The 18,317-nt window shown below is 43.8% G+C and overlaps 1 protein-coding gene across 10 annotated transcripts in view; it reads left to right on the forward strand.

Annotated features, from left to right (window-relative positions):
• Nucleotides 1-8,686, forward strand: part of PRKAG2 (protein kinase AMP-activated non-catalytic subunit gamma 2) — a 277,375-nt gene extending 268,689 nt beyond the window's left edge. For 7 of the 10 annotated variants that reach the window (XM_060156312.1, XM_060156313.1, XM_060156315.1 and 4 more), the window contains 4 exons: nt 1,471-1,617; nt 4,341-4,434; nt 4,730-4,820; nt 8,109-8,686. In XM_060156312.1, the coding sequence (XP_060012295.1) occupies nt 1,471-1,617; nt 4,341-4,434; nt 4,730-4,779 (291 nt within the window). In that variant the 3' untranslated portion in view covers nt 4,780-4,820; nt 8,109-8,686. Of the gene's footprint in view, nt 1-1,470; nt 1,618-4,340; nt 4,435-4,729; nt 4,821-8,108 lie in introns of those variants that run through there. The other 3 variants (XM_060156314.1, XM_060156322.1, XM_060156316.1) reach the window with 2 other exon arrangements.
• The last annotated feature ends 9,631 nt before the right edge of the window (nt 8,687-18,317 follow it).

Consider the following 18,317-nt stretch of genomic DNA (forward strand, 5'->3'; position numbering starts at 1 on the left):
TGGTATCTTTGTCTGGTTTTGGTATTAGGGTGATGGTGGCCTCATAGAATGAGTTTGGGAGTTTTCCTTCCTCTGCAATTTTCTGGAACAGTTTCTAAAGGATAGGTGTTAGCTGTTTTCTAAATGTCTGATAGAATTCACCTGTGAAGCCATCAGGTCCTGGCCTTTTGTTTGTGGGTTTTTAATTACAGTTTCAATTTCAATGCTTGTGATTGGTCTGTTCATATTTTCTGACTCTTCCTGCTTCAGTCCTGGGAGACTGTACCTTTCCATATTAGTAGCATTTTATAATTCTTTGTCTTTTCAGTACATGAGTCACTTATCCGTTACTACAGCATGTGTATGTGTTAAATAGTCATGTTTCTATACCAGAGACATTGATTCATTCTGCCAACAGGCATGTGCTTAGTGCGCAGGTGGATTCCTGGTCACCCACATCCCACTACTTGCTAATTGGGAACAACTGTTCTGAAGAGGACAGCAAATGGCATTATGTAAAGTTCTGTTTTTTATTCCCTGGTTTAAATTTACTAGATTGATTTTGGTCCTACATCCTTCCACTCGATACTTTTCCCCCATTCATTTAAATTCATTTCCTTAAGAGTTTTACATGATTTCTAAGAAAGGGAACTGAAACTTTGATAGCCCCAAACCTGCATACCGTTTTTTTGCCTTAATATTGACCATAGCATTAAGTATTCTTTTGTAGCTGTCTCAGACCCTTTTGTTTCATCTTATTCTGTTTAATATAACAGACACCAAAAAAATAGGCTTATTGGAATTTGGTTGGGTGGGACCCTGTAAGGTTAATCAGAACCTTGAGCAGCCATTCCGATCTACAGGGCTTCCTCCGTGATCACCCCCGCAAAGCCTTTCTAGCAAAAGCCTTGTTCCCTAGCCCTGGGGACTTCTCACCCTTTGCAGGTGTTACTCCACCTCTCAAAACACTGTTCATTCAGGGAACATAGGGTAAAAGTGGGGGGATAAATTAGGAGTTTAGGACTAACAGATACAAACTACTGTATATAAAATAAACAACAAGGCCCTACTGTATATAGCACAGGGAACTATATTCAATATCTTATAGTAACCTATAATAAAAATATATATATATAAATAAGTCACTTTGCTGTACACCAGCAACTAACACTACATTGTAAATCAACTATACTTCAATTTAAAAAAAAAAAAGAACCTATAGGGTAAGGATAGGGGAATCTTCTGTAGGACATACAGTCAGAATTTAACTGTTTTAAATGGTTGCTTCATAATAAAGGTACACCTTATAAGCTTTAAATGATTATTGATAAGATGATGAAATAACAGTACTGATGGCATGTCATAAGCTGGTACAGTGGTACTAGTTATGATAAACATTAATGTTTTTAAGGAACAGGCTGCTTTGAACTAACTTTGGTCATTAAATGTGAATTGAAATGAAGGATATAACTCACTGTTACTTTATTATAGAACCTTGCTGCTGAAAAAACATACAACAACCTAGACATCACAGTGACCCAGGCCCTGCAGCACCGGTCACAGTATTTCGAAGGCGTAGTGAAGTGCAGTAAGCTGGAAGTACTGGAGACCATCGTGGACAGAATAGTGAGAGCCGAGGTAAAGTGGCTGCATCCAGGTCCCTCCCCACCTCCCTGTCTGCCATGAGCACCTAACTAGGAAACAGTGCCCCAGGAATTCTGAGTCACAGGACTAGCCCGTGAGGCAGCCTTCCAGTCCAGTCCCGTGACACAGTCTCCCTGCTCCAGAACCTAGCACATGTCTTGGCACATAGTAGGTCATCTGTGAATGTTCACTGAATTGAATTTCATTTATAAGTCCTGACATCATAGCTGAATCAAATAAAGATACTTTCATGGTTTTAAAACATACTTGAGAAAACAGAAGTCCCAAGAGCTTTAAGTTTCATTAGAGTATTGATGAATTTAAAGCTAAAAATGTGTAATTATGTGGTCTTAACAAGTAAGTCAATAAAATGTATTCTGATCTTTTTTTTTTAAGTTAGACACCCTGCTCCGTCCTTAGCAGAGCTGACTCCCCAAGCTTCAGCTGCCATGGCTTTTACCCTGTTTCACTAGTCTCAACACGAAGTTTTTTCTACTTGAATTTAACATCCATTACTAGTTTTCCAGAGGGTTCTAATTGACTTAGGAATACATCTAAGGTTTTTATTGTTCTTTTGTATATGCCTTTTGAAGATCATAAGCAGAAATAGGTAAGACATTCCTGCCTAATTTTAAGGACAATGGACCACATCCATCTGATGGAATCCTTTATAACAATTAAAAATTATGTTTAAGGAGAATACTGTTGATATGGAAAAATAATATATTGCTAAGAGAAAAGCCAGTTACTATATATAGTGTGATGCTTCGTGTTAACATAAGTGCACGTGCATAGAAAAGAGACTAGAAAGACTCGCACCTCAGTATTAACACGGCTGTTTCTGTGGAGAACGCCAGCACGCCTTCGTGTTCCCAAGACCTCTGTTTGAGCGCGTGCTACTGTCAGGTAGGAGAAGAAAGTGATTGGCTTGTCCTGGAAGTCCATCTGGTGAGCCGCACAAACTTTAATATGAAAATAGGTTATTGAGGGAAATACAGGTGTAATTAAAGTTTTCTCAAGTTACCCACCTTGACTTTTTTCGTCATTAATTTTTTTCACCATATGACTCCTTGTTGGGGGACAAACCAGTTTTTAGCTTCAACATGTGTGTGTGTGTGTGTGTGTATACACACACACACACATACATACACATACACATATATACACACACATACACATATACGCATACACATATACACACATACATATATGCGTACATATATGCACACACATATATGCACACATATACGCATACATACACACATGCATATATACACACATATATATACATACACATATATATACACACACATTTTATATATATATATATAGTATATTTGTGGCTGCACTGAGCAGCTTGTGGGATCTTAGTTCCCCAACCAAGGACTGAACCCAGGCCCTCGGCAGTTTAAGCACAGAATCCTAACCAGTGGACCGCCAGGGAATTCCCAGCTTCAACATATTTTGTTAGGAGAAGGGTATACAGTATCAGCGATGATTTGGTTTATTTATATGACAAATATCACACTAGCTTTTAGAAAAGAAACATTCATAAGTTTAGACTCAGCAACAGATGATAATATTTTTGGTGGTCATTTCTGTCTGACAGAACTAATTCTAAGTGAAATGGTTTCCCCTTGACCTTTAGTAGTTCAAAAGATAGTTATTTATCATTATTAAATGTTAACAACAAAATGTGTCTAGTATAGAATATATAGCATTCTCTGGCCCTAGATGTAAATCAACTTATGATTAAATAGATAACTGTGTTATATCACAGGGTTACTGAAGAACATAACTTTTTCTAGAGAAGCTTTTGAAAGAAATTTATGTTGATTAGCATGAGAAAGATGACAAAGTGATTTCTCTTTTAACCTAAAAGCAAGCTATGATGTCAAAAGCATCACCGGCACAGTATCATTAGAGACGAACTATAAAAATGATTTCCCCGCTCCTCCCATCTCCCTCCTGTGCCACCCATTCTGTACCAGCAGGTTTTAACTGTTCAGTGTGGAGAAGAGGATCTCCAGGGTAACCGACTGGCATGTGGTTGCCTCAAGCCTAAATTCTAAAGCTTTTAAATCAGAGAAGCATGATGCTCTCTCCCTCCTTTCCTGTTTTAAGGACACTTTGCTATAGTAATACCTCAGAACATTGTCCACTCACTTAGAAAAGACTTTCAAGTAGAAAACAAGATGTGAATGTAATTTATTTCACTTGATCATAGTTGATCATCCTCTGTTATTCTTAATATATGAACTTCATAGAGAAAAGGGAAAATATAATCTAAGAGCAGTGACCTTTTATTTAGTTTCACTGCTTATTTGGACTTCTCTCCCAGGTAAAAACAGTTATCTGATAGTTAATAGAAACCGAGATACAACTTTTAAAAATTAAAAACCGTTTTAGAGATTAGAGCCACATGAAGCAGCTACTGTGATACTTCATGTTTTGAATTTATCTTTCATATATTAATATTTTGAAAATAGAAAACTCAGCAGGACATATCTGGCTAATTTTTCTTAAAAGTAGTCAAGCAAATCAGCATTGCATTTTAACAGAGCCAAGACCATTGCATGGCTCCGTGCACTGTTACTTTCTCTCATTTGTGGGATCTGTTCATTGTATAGCACATGAAAGACTTTTCTTCTAACGTCCATTTTAAACCTTTACTTATTTCAACTTTCACACGTGGCCTCCTTTCCTCTTGTCTGCAGGTCCATCGGCTGGTGGTAGTAAACGAAACAGACAGTATCGTGGGTATTATTTCCCTGTCGGATATTCTGCAAGCCCTGATACTCACCCCTGCAGGTATAAATGCCAGTGTCTGACCTTTACTGTAAGTGCGCAGGGAGCCGGGGCAGGGGCGGGGATGCGGGGCAGCAAGCCCTCCCTCGCCCACCTGCCAGCCTCACCTTTCTATGCAGTACTTTGTAAACCATTTTCATTTTCTTTGTGGTTTTGAAAAGCTTATAGAAAGTATTCTGACTTAAGAGCATCCTGTCGACACCCAGAAGTGCTTAAGTAATCGAGGATTCATTGCCATGATCGTCATAACCTTGCCCATTAAAAAGTTAAGATCTCCTCAGTTTTGCTTTATGTTTAGGACTACTAACTGGAAATCAGGAGGGAAATTCTTTGGGACCTAAGTATTGAAACCATCTACCCTTCAAAAAGAAAAAAAAAGCTTACTAGTAGTGAGTATATAAAAGTTTGACCTACGCAAACTTTTTTCCATTAATAGTGTATGGAAATTACGTTAACTGCCAAACATTGGTGACTAAACTCATTTTCTGCCAGATTAACTCTAAGCAAACCCTCAGGTCACAGTCAGGGAGCCCGTGAGGCAGGGGGAGGGAGGGGCCTTTGGTGTTTCTCCTGTGTCACACAGTTTAATCGTTTAATGGCTGAAGGGGTCCTAAAACCAGCCCTCCACTTCCCCTCCCCACCCACACGAAGTACAGACAACCCAGCCTCAGGCCTCACAGATCAAGGCCAAGACAGGAGACTAAACCATGTGCCCTTTGAACTCTCAGAAGTTAAACATTAAAATGTGCCTTTACTAGGGTATTGATTTTTCTTTAGTTCAGAAATCAATCACACTGGCTAAAACTAGTTTTTACAGTTGGCCTATAGCCTGGAGATACCCACCTGAAAAGGAATCCCCATCACCAGCGAGAAACAGATCGCACTGATTAAGTGAGAAGGACAGGGGCGTGATTGGGGGGGGGGGGCGGTGACTCCCAGCAGGCTGTAGAGGAGCAGCAGCTGGACATTGTTAGAAACGCACAGGTGGGGCCCAGCCCGTGTCTGCGGAGTCAGAAACTCTAGACACGGGGCTTGTTGCAGTCATTTTCAAATGTCAGATACGTGAGAACCTGAAACTCATGGTAACCTCTTTTTAATCATTACATAAGTTTTAGTACAGCGTTCGAGTTCAACATGTGTGCACACTACAGAGTGATCACCCCCCAAGACCAGCTATCATCCACCACCATACAGCTGAGCCTCTCACCCACTGCAGCCACCCCCACCCCCTTCCCTTCTGGTAACCACTGCTGTGTTCTCCACGTTCTTCTGTTGTCTTTGTTCATCAGTTTTGGCTTGGGTCTTTTTAGATTCCACATATGAATGAAACCATATGGTATTTATCTTTCTCTGTCTTGATTTATTTCACTTAGAAATAAGTGAAAGATCTATCCATGTTGTCAAAAATGGCAGGATTTCATTTTTGTTTTTTTTATGGCTCATGATAATCTCTGTAGTCATGAGAAAAGGACTAAAAGATGTGAGACTGTTCACAGCATTACTTGTAATAACCTCAAACTGGAAATAACCCAAATATCTTTGAGCAGAAGAACGGACAGACTGCATTCTGTCCATTAGTGGAATGCATTGATGGTGAACACACATAGCTGTATCAGACAGTGGATGAACCCCACAGACGAAACAGAGCAAGGAAGCAGGAGCAATGCAAAGAGTGGGATTGCATTTATATACAGTTGACCCTTGAACAACATGGGTCCACTTATACGTGAATTTTTTTCAATAGTAGATACTGCAGTGCTACACAGTCCACGGTTGGTTGAATCCACAGACACCGAACTGCGGATATGGACGGGAATCGTGGATACAAAGGATAAGTTGTGGGTGGCACCCCAGTGTTGTTGAAGGGTCAGCTGTGCAGCTCCTCTGTGCATGTTAGGAAAAGGACTCATCTCCAGGCAGGCTCATCCCCACAGGCACGTAACTTGGCACCTTCAGAAAAAGATGCCCCTTTTCTAGTCAGCTGGCCCTGGGCCAAGGCACACAGCTTGCCGGGCTGAGTCAGGCCAAATGTCAACTCGCTTCTGTCCCCGTGGCCAAGATTCTTTGTGCATTACCAATTCAGAGTAAGCAATTCTTTATCCTCTCTATGTCTTGGTGTCACAAACCGTAAGAATGAGAATGTTCGCCTGGATGAGTTTAAATTTCCATCCAAATTTGATATTTCAAAAATTCTAAATTATTAATGCAAGTCAGCATGAATGAAAATGCAAAGAGGAAACCTGTTCCACGGCTGGATTTGGAATGTTTGTTACCACAGAAATAAATATTGTAAAGACAGGGATAGTCGAATTAGAATTCTTTGTAGCACGGTGTGTATAACGCTGTTCATTTAGGAAAATCCCCTGTATTCCTAATAACTGGATTACCGGTGAACACCGGGAGCAGCGCTGTCTTGGAAGAGAGGGAGCGCCTCCATCAGATCAGACGCTAGCATACTCGGGTGACCGTGTGGTGCGAGCATGAGACTAGAGGTCCAGCCTGGGCAGTCCAACCCCGCTGTCCCCTCGGAGCTGTGTGAGTGTGGGCCAGCTTGCTGCTCACCTGTGCAGCCTCCGTCCCTCCCTTCAGCTACAGGATGAGCAGCCTGACACAGGCCTAGTGGCCCTCCAGAGATACTCTGATTGAAACCACAGCCATGTGTGAACGCTGTGCGCCGTCAGACCCCATACCCAGGACAAGCCCCATACCTGGACAAGCCCTGCTGAGTGGATGTTTATGGAATAATCAGTAAGAGATGCTTTTTAAAAGAATCCACTATTATGTGAATAAAAGGTACCGGTGGTTATTCTTTTCACCAGATAATGGACACAATTCCCCATTAAGGATACTGATTTGATATAATAACATCTTCTCTTTTTTAAAAAGTTTTTAGCAGTAGTTCACTGTCCAACTTAATTCAGACTCTCCAAACAAACCTAAGTATCCACACGTGCAGCTAGTGAGTAAGCAGCCTGATGGCAGTAGCTACAATTTTAGCCCCTTATTTTTATAGAGTGTTGATCTCTTTCAAAGTTGAATGTCTTCTAGTGTCTGATGAGAAAATACAGAATCTGTTGTAATGAAAAAAATGGCAGCTCCCCCTCCCAACCCATTTCAAAATATCCTGGCAAGCTGAGAGTAGGTTTTATGTGCAGTTACTGTAAGCATGTTTAATGCTTTTACATTTTTATAAGTATGTACAACAGAAATACTTTGCACCTTCGCTAAAACTTAAATACATATTTCTTTTAAAAACTTTTAGCAGCAGAACCCTCTTCTTTTCCAAATTAAACCTTGCATATTTAGAATTATGATATGCAGGGAATTCCCTGATGGTCCAGTGGTTAGGACTTCGTGCTTTCACTGCCGTGGCCCAAGTTCAATCTCTGGTCCGGGAACTAAGATCCCTCAAGCCTTGTGGCATGGCCAGAAGGAAAAAAAAAAAAAAAGAGTGCTAGAATTACGATATGCAAAATGGATTAAAAGCGTGCTGCAGTGATGGCAGGTGGGGATGGGGAGCCTGGAGCTCACCTGCTCATTCCCCACGTCTCCTAAGGCTCTGCAGGTACGGGTAGGTGCCACCAGGCAGAGAACCACCACTGCGCTCATACAGGACATGCACAGCTGCAACGTATTTTTATATGGCTTTGAAACTTTCCTTTCCCATCTCCTAATAGGTGCCAAGCAGAAGGAGACAGAAACCGAATGACAACCGTGAGTGGAGGAGCCCTTGCAGGAGAACTTGAACAAAGATGCTGGGTCACGCTTTGCCTCATGAACACTGACTGCGATAGAACAGAGTCCAATGGCTGAGAATGTGTATCAGGGTTTAGTGATGGGTGTTTTTTCCAGTGATGTTGAAACTAAGCATAAAAAAGAAAGATTTTGTGTTTGAAGATGCGAGCTTGCATTAAAAGACTCTTTTCAGACCGTTGTCTGAAAGATTTCAGATGCTGTATGTCATTAAAGTGCACTGTGTCCTGAATTTCTATTATTTTTCATTTTAAAGAATTCACTGGTATCTAACAGGTAATATGACATAAGGCGAGTGTGTGGCATATTGAGATCTAGTGCCTTATGTCAGAACAGCGATATGTCATCACTACTGCCCATCGCAGCTGGAGCGTCCTTGTGAACTGACACTGCTGGAGTGTGAACGTCTGAACCTTTACCAAATCAGTTTGTTTTCATTAGATTTGTTGAATAGCTGTAATTTGAATATAAATAATTACTTTATAAAACTTTAATGATGGTTTTATGTGTTAGTGTTCTGTTCTGAACTATAGTGTAAACAAGGCTGATTTACAACAGCTTTATTTATTTTTACTTTCATGCAATTTTTTACACATCCTTTGGTGGGTAAACTTCACCGTACCCATTAATAAACCATTGGTTGCTATTTTAAAAGGGCGAAATTCTCATTAAGTTTGATCTGGAAAGGATATGACTTCTCTAATAGCCGCTGTTAGGTTTTAAAAGCTGAAGTTTCTAACAGCATTTGTGGGAACCTCTCTGTGGGGCTGCAAACAAAGTGCCGGGAAGATGTCTATTTTTTCTTGTGTTTTGACATGAAAATCATGACGTTTGTGTGATTGCTGATGCGATTGTTTTGTAAATTTTACTGTGGCATATACAGTATTGTCATATGGTGAGGAGAAACACAATGTTTCCTAATGTAAGTGCTCTGAAAATGTTGACACTATATATATATATACATATATCTGTGTGTGTGTGTGTGTGTGTGTGTGTGTGTGTATATGAGTATAGTTTGGTTTTTTGTTTTGGGGGGTTTTTTTGCAGATTGAAAAATTAAAATAAATCTTACTATCTGCCATCTTGTTACAGAAGTTCTTTAAAATACTTTGTATTTCAGCACATTTCTTTTTTTAACATCTTTGAGTATAACTGCTTTACAATGGTGTGTTAGTTTCTGCTTTATAACGAAGTGAATCAGCTATACGTAAAAATATATCCCCATTTCTCCTCCCTCTTGCGTCTCCCTCCCACCCTCCCTATCCCACCCCTCTAGGTGGTCACAAAGCACTGAGCTGATCTCCCTGTCAGCACATATTAATTAAAATTCTACATGCAGTTTCCCACTTAGATATTTCTCCCCAAATAAAGGAGAACATGAATTCTCATATTCTTTTTTACATCAGCAGAAAAAAACCTTAATGATTTGATTCATAAACTTTCTCCATTATTAAATAGAACATATTTAATTAAAAATGGCCATGCAGATTTTCTTGTGCTAGGTGTCAATTTTTTCATCTCCTAGTAGGCCAAATATGAGAGGAGATTTTTGTCTATGTTTTCCCCATAAAAATAGTAGTGGTTGTGACTTAGGCTAATGGTAATACTTGGAGAACAATGAAATATCAGAAAGAGAAAGTTTTTAAAAACCCCTTTTAAAACTCTGTCCAAAAAAAACCCCACAAATACCTAGGAATGAACCTGACCAAGGAGGTGAAAGACATATGCTGAGAACTATAAAACACTGATAAAGGAAACTGAAGATTATTCAAAGAAATGGAAATACATCCCATGCTCTTAGACTGAATGAATATTATTAAAATGGCCTTATTACCCAAAGCAATCTACAGATTTAATGCAATCTCTATCAAATTACCATGACATTGTTTTACAGAACTAGAATAATCCTAAAATTTATATGGAACCACAAAAGACCCAGAATTGCCAAAGCAATACTAAGGAAAAAGAACAAAGCTGGAGGCATAACCCTCCCAGACTCCAGACAATACTACAAAGCTACAGTAATCAAAAGAGCATCGTATTGGCACAAAAACAGACATATGGATCAATGGAACAGAGAGCCCAGAATTAAACCCACACACCTACGGCCAATGAATCTTCAACAAAGGAGGCAAAAACACATAACGTAGAAAAGAAAGACTCTTAAGCAAGTGGTGTTGGGAAAGCTGGACAGCTGCATGTAAATCAATGAAGTTAGAACACTCCCTCACACCATACTCAAAAATAAACTCAAAAATGGCTTAAAGACTTAAATATAAGACATGACACCATAAAATTCCTAGAAGAGAACATAGGCAAAACATTCTCTGACATTAATTGTAACGATGTTTTCTTAGGTCAGTCTTCCAAGGCAAAAGAAAGAAAAGCAAAAATAAATGGGACCTAATCAAACTTAGAAGCTTTTGCACAGCAAAGGAAACCACAAACAAAAATGAAAACCTATGAAATGGGAGAAAATATTTACAAACAATGTGATCAACAAAAGCTTAATTTCCAAAATATACAAACAGCTCATACAGCTCAATATCAAAAAAACAACCCAATCAAAAAATGGGCAGAAGACCTAAATAGACATTTCTCCAAAGAAGATATACAGATGGCCAACAGATGCATGAAAAGATGCTCAACATCGCTAATGATTAGAGAAATGCAAATCAAAACTACAATGAGGTATCACCTCACACCAGTCAGAATGGCCATCATCAAAAAATCTACAAATAATAAATGCTGGAGAGGGTGTGGAGAAAAGGGAACCCTCCTACACCGTTGGTGGGAATGCAAATCGGTGCAGCCACTATGGAGAACAGTATGGAGGGTCCTTAAATAAAAACAGGGTTGCCATATAATCGTGCAATCCCACTCCTGGTCATATATCCAAAAAGACAAAAACTAATCCGAAAAGATACATGCACCCCAATGTTCATAGCAGCACTATTTATAATAGCCAAGATATGGAAGTAAGTGTCCATCAACAGATGAATATACAAAGAAGATGTGGTACATATATACAATGGAATATTACTCAGCAATAAGAAAGAATGAAATAAGGCCGTTTGCAGCAACATGGATGGACCTAGAGATTATCATACTAAGTGAAGTCAGAGACAAATTATATGATATCACATATGTGGAATCTAAAAAAGTGATACAAATGAACTTATTTACAAAACAAATATTCACATAGAAAACAAACTTATGGTTAACAAAGGGTAAAGTGGGGGGCGGGGTAAGTTAGGAGTTTGGGGTTAACAGATACACACTACTATATATAAAACAGGGCATCCCTGGTGGCGCAGTGGTTAAGAATCCGCCTGCCAACGCAGGCGACACAGATTCAAGCCCTGGTCCGGCAAGAGCAACTAAGCCCGTGCGCCACAACTACTGAGCCTGCGCTTTAGAGCCCGCGAGCCACAACTACTGAAGCCCGCACGCCTAGAGCCCGTGCTCCGCAACAAAAGAGCCCACGGCAATGAGAAGCCTGCGCACCGCAACGAAGAGTAGCCCCCGCTCGCCGCAACTAGAGAAAGCCCGCGTGCAGCAACGAAGACCCAACACAGCGAAAAATAATAATAAAATAGATAAAACAAGGACTTACTGTATAGCACAGAGAACTATATTCAATATCTTGTAATAATCTATGGTGGAAAATAAACAGAAAAAGAATATATGTATATACACATATGAATCACTTTGCTGCACACCTGAAACTAACACAACATTGTAAATCAACTATACCTCAATTTAAAAAAGAAAAAAATACTTGGGAAAAGTAAAAAATCTCAAAGCTGCTAAAATAACAGTTTTTAAACTCAAAGTACCTATTGTCACTCCGCCCCTTGCTTGTGTAGCATACGGGAGCGTGCACAGACTATGCACGGTGTGAAGGAGGCATGCTGTGTGTCTTCTGCTTCAGAAGACAGCTGGGAGCCACTTAACGAAGAACCATGTCAGCACTGTCTCCTCCCACGACGCACACACATGTCCTGCAAGCCTCTGACCATCCCCCAAGCGTACCTTTTTGTTTGTTTGTTTAAGGGTTTTGAGTTGTGTGGGCAGGTCAAGCACATCAGGGTGTGGAGCAGATGTGTTACACACAGTGGCCTAAGTGAAGCAACCAAGTCTAGTGGTCAGGCTACAACTAACGAAGATCCATCATCCTTCTGTTTCCACCTAAGAGTTATTTGTTCCCAGCAAATGATCAAGACTGGGTTACAGAAAACGTGCTTCTCCGTGCCCCTCTAGGAATAAGGAAAAGTGGCACTTGAAGGCCAAGTGAAGGAAGGATTCTAAGGGGAAACGTCTAAACAATTTGAGAGAGAGAACTCACTTTGGAAACCCTTGCAGGACAAGCCTCAAGTGTTTGTAGCGCCCTCATCACCCTGAGGCTCGCTAAGACCCAGCGGGCCATGGGTTCACTTAAGCGCCCACTGTGACTCTGGCCCTCACACTGACAGCACCTCCAAAGACTGTGAACAAAAGTGACGAATCTGAAAGGAAGAGCGTATCAGAAACACCACGTCTGTTCCAGAAATGGAGGGAATCTGTTCTGTATTCTAATCTCTGAGAAAAACTTATAGACGTATTGAGACGATAACATTTCTCATAACATTTTTTTAGAGAAACATCTTTGCATGAAGAGACAGTCCTCTTAAACCACTGGTTCTCAATCTGGGGAGGTTCTGACCCTAGAGGACATTTGGCAAAGTGGAGACATTTTTGGTTGTCACCACTGGGGATGGAGAGAGGGGCTGTGTGCTACTGACATGTGGTGGGTAGAGACCACAGGTGCCACAAAACTCACTACACTGCACAGGACGGCCCCCATGACAAAGAGTATCCAGCCCAAGATGTCTGTAGTGGTGAAGTTAGAAACTCTGCCCTAAACGATTAGAATCTTCTTGGTATTGTGATTGTATTTGTTACTTCCTAACTGAATCCACCTGTCTTTGGAAGAAAAACTCAGTGGGCAGCCTTTCTGGGAAAGGAGACAATTCAAATAATCCACAGGCCAATTCCATGGGTCCATATGACCCTCATCACAATCTCCTTCCAAAGCATTTTCACCAAAAAAGGGGCTTTTGCTTTGCTTAATAGCACTCTAAGGAGAAAACTGCTACCCACAGGGAAATACGTGGAAAGTCAATTTCACTCCGTTATTTTATTTTCATAAAGAAATCGAGAACAAACTCTAAATTGTTTCTCACGTAAAATCACCTACAACGCTGGCATAATTGTAAGTCCGTGTATGAAGCACACTTAAAACACCTTCACGAGAAACCACTGAAATTCCACCTCATTGTGGATCACCCCATCTTACTTCTTGTTCCAAACACACTGCATTAAAACTTACCTTTAGATGTCGACCTCAGCAAGGGCAGAGTACAAGTATTCAGCTCTCAAAGCAAACTGAGGTTCCTTCCTGCGGGGAAGCTGGAAGAAATTCAGGTGCCCAGTTCTCTCCAGACATCTCTGCGCCCGAAGCACGGCCGAGCTCCGCACCTCACAGATCAGAAGCTGAAAACTCGCTGAAACACCGGTCCTGACTTCAACCCTGTGTCTCCCTCCCTGGAAAACCTGCACCCCAGGCACGGGATTTCGTCGGCGACCAGAGCAAACGCCTGGTTCTGGCGCACTGAAGACAGAGGCTTGGTGCCACGGCCGTTCCTGCTCGCCACGGTCAGGACTCTAGCATCTCGGACCCCCGCCCTCCCAGCCACAGGACAGCAGAGAAGGCTGGCCAGCGCTCCCAGTGTCACCGGTGCTCGTTCGCCACAGGCCGGGGCCACCTCGCTCATTCCAGTGACCCACTGGTCCCAGGGCGCCTTTGAGGAAGAAACGCTTCCCACTCCCCAGGGGCAGAGCCGCGCCCCTCCAGCTGAGGCCTGTTCCCTCCCGCCGCCTCCTGCGCCTCAGCTCCGGGGCCTGAGGGCCTAGCACCCGAGGCCCGCCTCCCGGCCGTGCACACCTGAGACCTCGGGCTCCGCCGCCCTTTCAACAAGCTCCCCGGCGTCCCGGCCGCCCCAGCGCGGGGCTCGGCTGCCTCGGGGCGGCAGGGCCTCCCTGCGCGGGGCGCCCCCCGCCCCGTCACCGCCCGGTCCCCGCGCCCCCCGCCCCACGCGGGACTCTCCGTCCCCGCACGCGGCGCAGACACACCGGAAACCTCCCTCGAAAAGACATCACAAAACGGCACCGTTTCGGACAGAGCTTTCGAAGGCGTTCAGATCGGTAAGCCCGAAAAGGGGCCCCTTACAACTAACATTCGTCACAGTCGTCGCACTGCAATTTTAAACCAGAACTCTAGTCACCTCACCTCACCTCACCGCTCAGAAACCACCAACGGCCCGCATCCCGACCTCCTCCGCGGGGACGAAGCCCCTCCCACCCCGCCCGCCCGCTCTCCAGGCGCCAATCCAAACCCCGCTTCCCTCTGCAGGAGCCCGTGACGCTCCCCGCCCGCGAACAGACGCCTCCCGCCTCCGAGCCTCACGTGAGGTAGGACGCCCGGAGCCCTACGAACCACGAGTCCTTGCTCCGTCCTGCCTTCTTGGCTTGAAACCACCTGGCATCCACAAGCAGCGGAAGGGCGCTGCCAGGAAGCCGCTGTAAAATCCCTCACCTCTCCTAGCCTGCGGTCCCCTCTGCAGAGTCACTGAGCGGGATACATACATCGCCACACACACTTCCGTGGAAGGGCGCGCCGGGAATGCGCAAGGACTGTGTACGTGTGAGGAGCAGATGCTGCCATCGTTGACATGGTGGTCACCTGAGTCCCTAGGAAGGTGACAAGATCCCATTCGTCTCCGTTCACTTGCCCTGGCACCTGGCAGGTGCTTCCTGAATGTTCGTTCACCCAATGTTTGATGAGCGGTCGGTAAGGGCCAGTACTGATACATCTACTAGGATCGTGGATCTGGTGACGTGCTCCGGTCACGAGAGCTCTTCTCTCGAACTTGCTGGCTTACTTGATAAAGTTAGAAAGATGCCACTAGAAGACGGAGCGTCATCTACAAGCTCAGAGGCCGCCCTCTTCTCTGCCTTAAGCTTCTACGTTCGAGGACTGACACAGGGATCCCGGAAGGAGATGCTGAACGAAGCTTCCTGAGGATAAGGGGGTTCCGCCATTTCTAACACAAAGGGCACTCCCTTATGGAGGCCCCCCAGACAGGTGCCCTCACGGGAGGGGATGCCGGAGGGCACAGAGGTCAAGAGCAGGGAACACAGTGGACCCCAAGGGAAGGGCGCTCCCTCCTCCTGTGAGGAGAACAGAGAAAAGGACACCAGCGCCTGCGCAGAGGCGAAAATGAGCCTGGCTTCAGGAGCTAGGAGTGGAACAGACCAGAAGGACATGAGTGTAAGGCCAGCCCCTCACACGCTCACAGAAGGAGCAGAGGATCCAAGGAGCTCGCTCCTGACCCTCTGAAAATCCAGGAAGAGCCACTCCGGGATGTTTCGAGAATTCCGTGCACCATCTTTCTTTGCCCCTTGTCTTTTTTGCCAGCTGAAACAATTTCCAGAAACCAAAGTAACGCTGAGGAAAAACCCCAGGATGAGTCCTCACCAGAAGTGTTGCGTGGAAGCAGGGGCAGAGCTGGGCGGTCCCTGGTTTGCAGGTTTCCAGTAAGCCCGTCTGGAATGAGGGGAATTGGGTGGCTCGTGGCCCACATCATCCCTGCTACTTTTCAGAAACATGTCAAAGAGGAGAGTTGTTTCGTCCTGATCAACGGGGCTTCAATATTAACTTACTGTGCACCGAGCACCTGCCTGGGCCATACCTGTGAACACAACAAATCCCTGCCCTCATGGGGGGTCGGGGGCGGATTAAGGAAGGAGAGCAACACTGGGTGTCTCATGGGTTTTGCTCCAGCTGCTTCCTCTCCCTGGAATCCCCACCCCAGATTTCAGCTCAGCTAATTCCCTCACTGCCTTAGAGTCTTGCTGAAATCTCACCCTCTTGATGAGGCCTGTTCTGACCACATGGTATTAATAATTACAATCAACACAAATAACAATGCAAAGAACAAAAGGGGGAGGAGCTGCTGCAAGGCGCTAAGTGCTTTCCCCTGGAGCCACTCTGCATGCGTCATCTTCTCAATCCTCACACGCCATCGCAAGGCGGTCTTCATCAGCACAGAAATGTTCACTGGGCCAAGTTCATACCGCTTCAAATTTGAGGACATTGGGACTTGTTAACAGTCCCAACTCCAAAGCCCATGCTCTTAACCCCAGATCTAAACAGCTGCTGTGGGTTGAACTGTGTCCCCCAAAAGGATTTGCTGAAGTCCTCACCCCCAGGACCTGTGAATGTGACCTTATTTGGGTCTTTACAGATGTCAAGTTAGATGAGGTTGTAGTGGAATATGGCAGGCCCTAATCCTATAATATAACTGGTGACCTTATGAGAAGAGAGAGACACAGAGACACCGAGAGGACAAGCCATGTGACGGCAGACTGATGCGCGTGACACAGCTAGGTGCTGAGTATGTGTCTGAAATGTTCCATACTAAAAATTGGTTTTTAAGACTTTACAGGGACTTCCCTGGTGGTACAGTGGCTGAGAATCCGCCTGCCAATGCAGGGGACATGGGTTCAAGCCCTGGTCTGGGAAGATCCCACATGCCGTGGAGCAACTAAGCCCATGCGCCACAACTACTGAGCTTGCGCTCTAGAACCCGTGAGCCACAACTACTGAGCCCGCATGCCACAACTACTGAAGCCCGCACACTTAGAGCCTGTGCTCCGCAACAAGAGAAGCCACCGCAATGAGAAGCCTGCGCGCTGCAACGAAGAGTAGCCCCCGCTCAGCACAACTAGAGAAAGCCCATGTGCAGCAATGAAGACCCAACACAGCCAAAAGTAAATAAATAAATTTAAAAAAAAACTTTGCAAAAACTTTTTACAGAAGTAAACAGTTTGCTTTCCTTTTAAAGTAATTTTATCTTAACCTAGACATATTAACATTATATAAGTGATAGGATATAGCCAAGAATTAAAAAGCAGACACTTGAGATTTTTCAAGTGGTAACAGAGATTCACTCAGCAATCACTTGAAATGCGTTCACTAGAAACTGGCCACGATTACTAGCATTTCAAAGCTGGCACTCAAAAGTTGCCATATTATAGATTTCAGACAACTTAACAGAACACTTAGTGATGAGTAACTTAGATTTGTTCATAATACTTGTGCACCTAAAAGTTCTATTTATTATGCTATAGTTGATCCAAATGCTCTTTTTTGGAATAGGCGTTTCTAAGGAATGTGAACAGTTATTGAAGAACAGTGGGTGCTTTCCTCTGTCATCTGCAAATTGTCTTGAAGAATACTCCCCACCTCTGCTGTGAAACAGAAATGATGGTGTAAGCAAGTGGGGAGCACACCTTGCAGGGAAGTGAAACGATGGGAAATGGCCTCCCCCACAGCAGCTCACCGGCAGCCTCGGACCCTTCTGCTGGTCCACGATCATTTTCAGGTGGGGGTCACTGACTTGGGGAGCAGCCCTCCTCCTCCCCCAGCCCCGTGCTTGGGGCCCTGTGAGTCCACAGCCCCCACTGTCTGCCCCTCCTGCCTCCCTGCCCTCTGCGTCCAGCCTAGATTCCAGTCCAGACAGCACCAACCCCCTGCCCCTCTCCTCCTGAAAAGTCGCAGCCCTGGATGGCCTCATGCTCTGCCTTGGCTGACCGCAGCTGTCACTTCTTCATTTGCTTAGTTTTTCATCACCTATCATTAATTCAGCTCCAAACACTCAGCAAGAAATGCTAGTCCCCTCACGCTGAGTTCAAAAACATGAGCTAACCCACCTGTGCCCTCGTTCTTAGACACGTCCCTCCTGGGCCTTGCCATCCTCCTGCCCAGCCTGGATCAGTGACTTTTCTAGACCTGCTGCCTAGCCAGATGCTTGTCGATTTTATTAGTTCTTCCCGAAACCAACATTTTCCTTTGTTGGTAATATTTAATTTTTGTTTTGTATGTTTTTAATTTCAGCTCATTAATTTTCCCTCCTTCTGCTTTCCTTGAGTTTATTGTGTTCTTACCGCAAGTTCTTAAATAGATCACTAAAATCATTAATATTCAGCCTTTTCTGTTGTTCTAATGTGAGCATTTAAGATTAAAATTT

Source organism: Lagenorhynchus albirostris, chromosome 8 (genome assembly GCF_949774975.1).
Source record: "Lagenorhynchus albirostris chromosome 8, mLagAlb1.1, whole genome shotgun sequence".
Classification (NCBI taxonomy): domain Eukaryota; kingdom Metazoa; phylum Chordata; class Mammalia; order Artiodactyla; family Delphinidae; genus Lagenorhynchus; species Lagenorhynchus albirostris.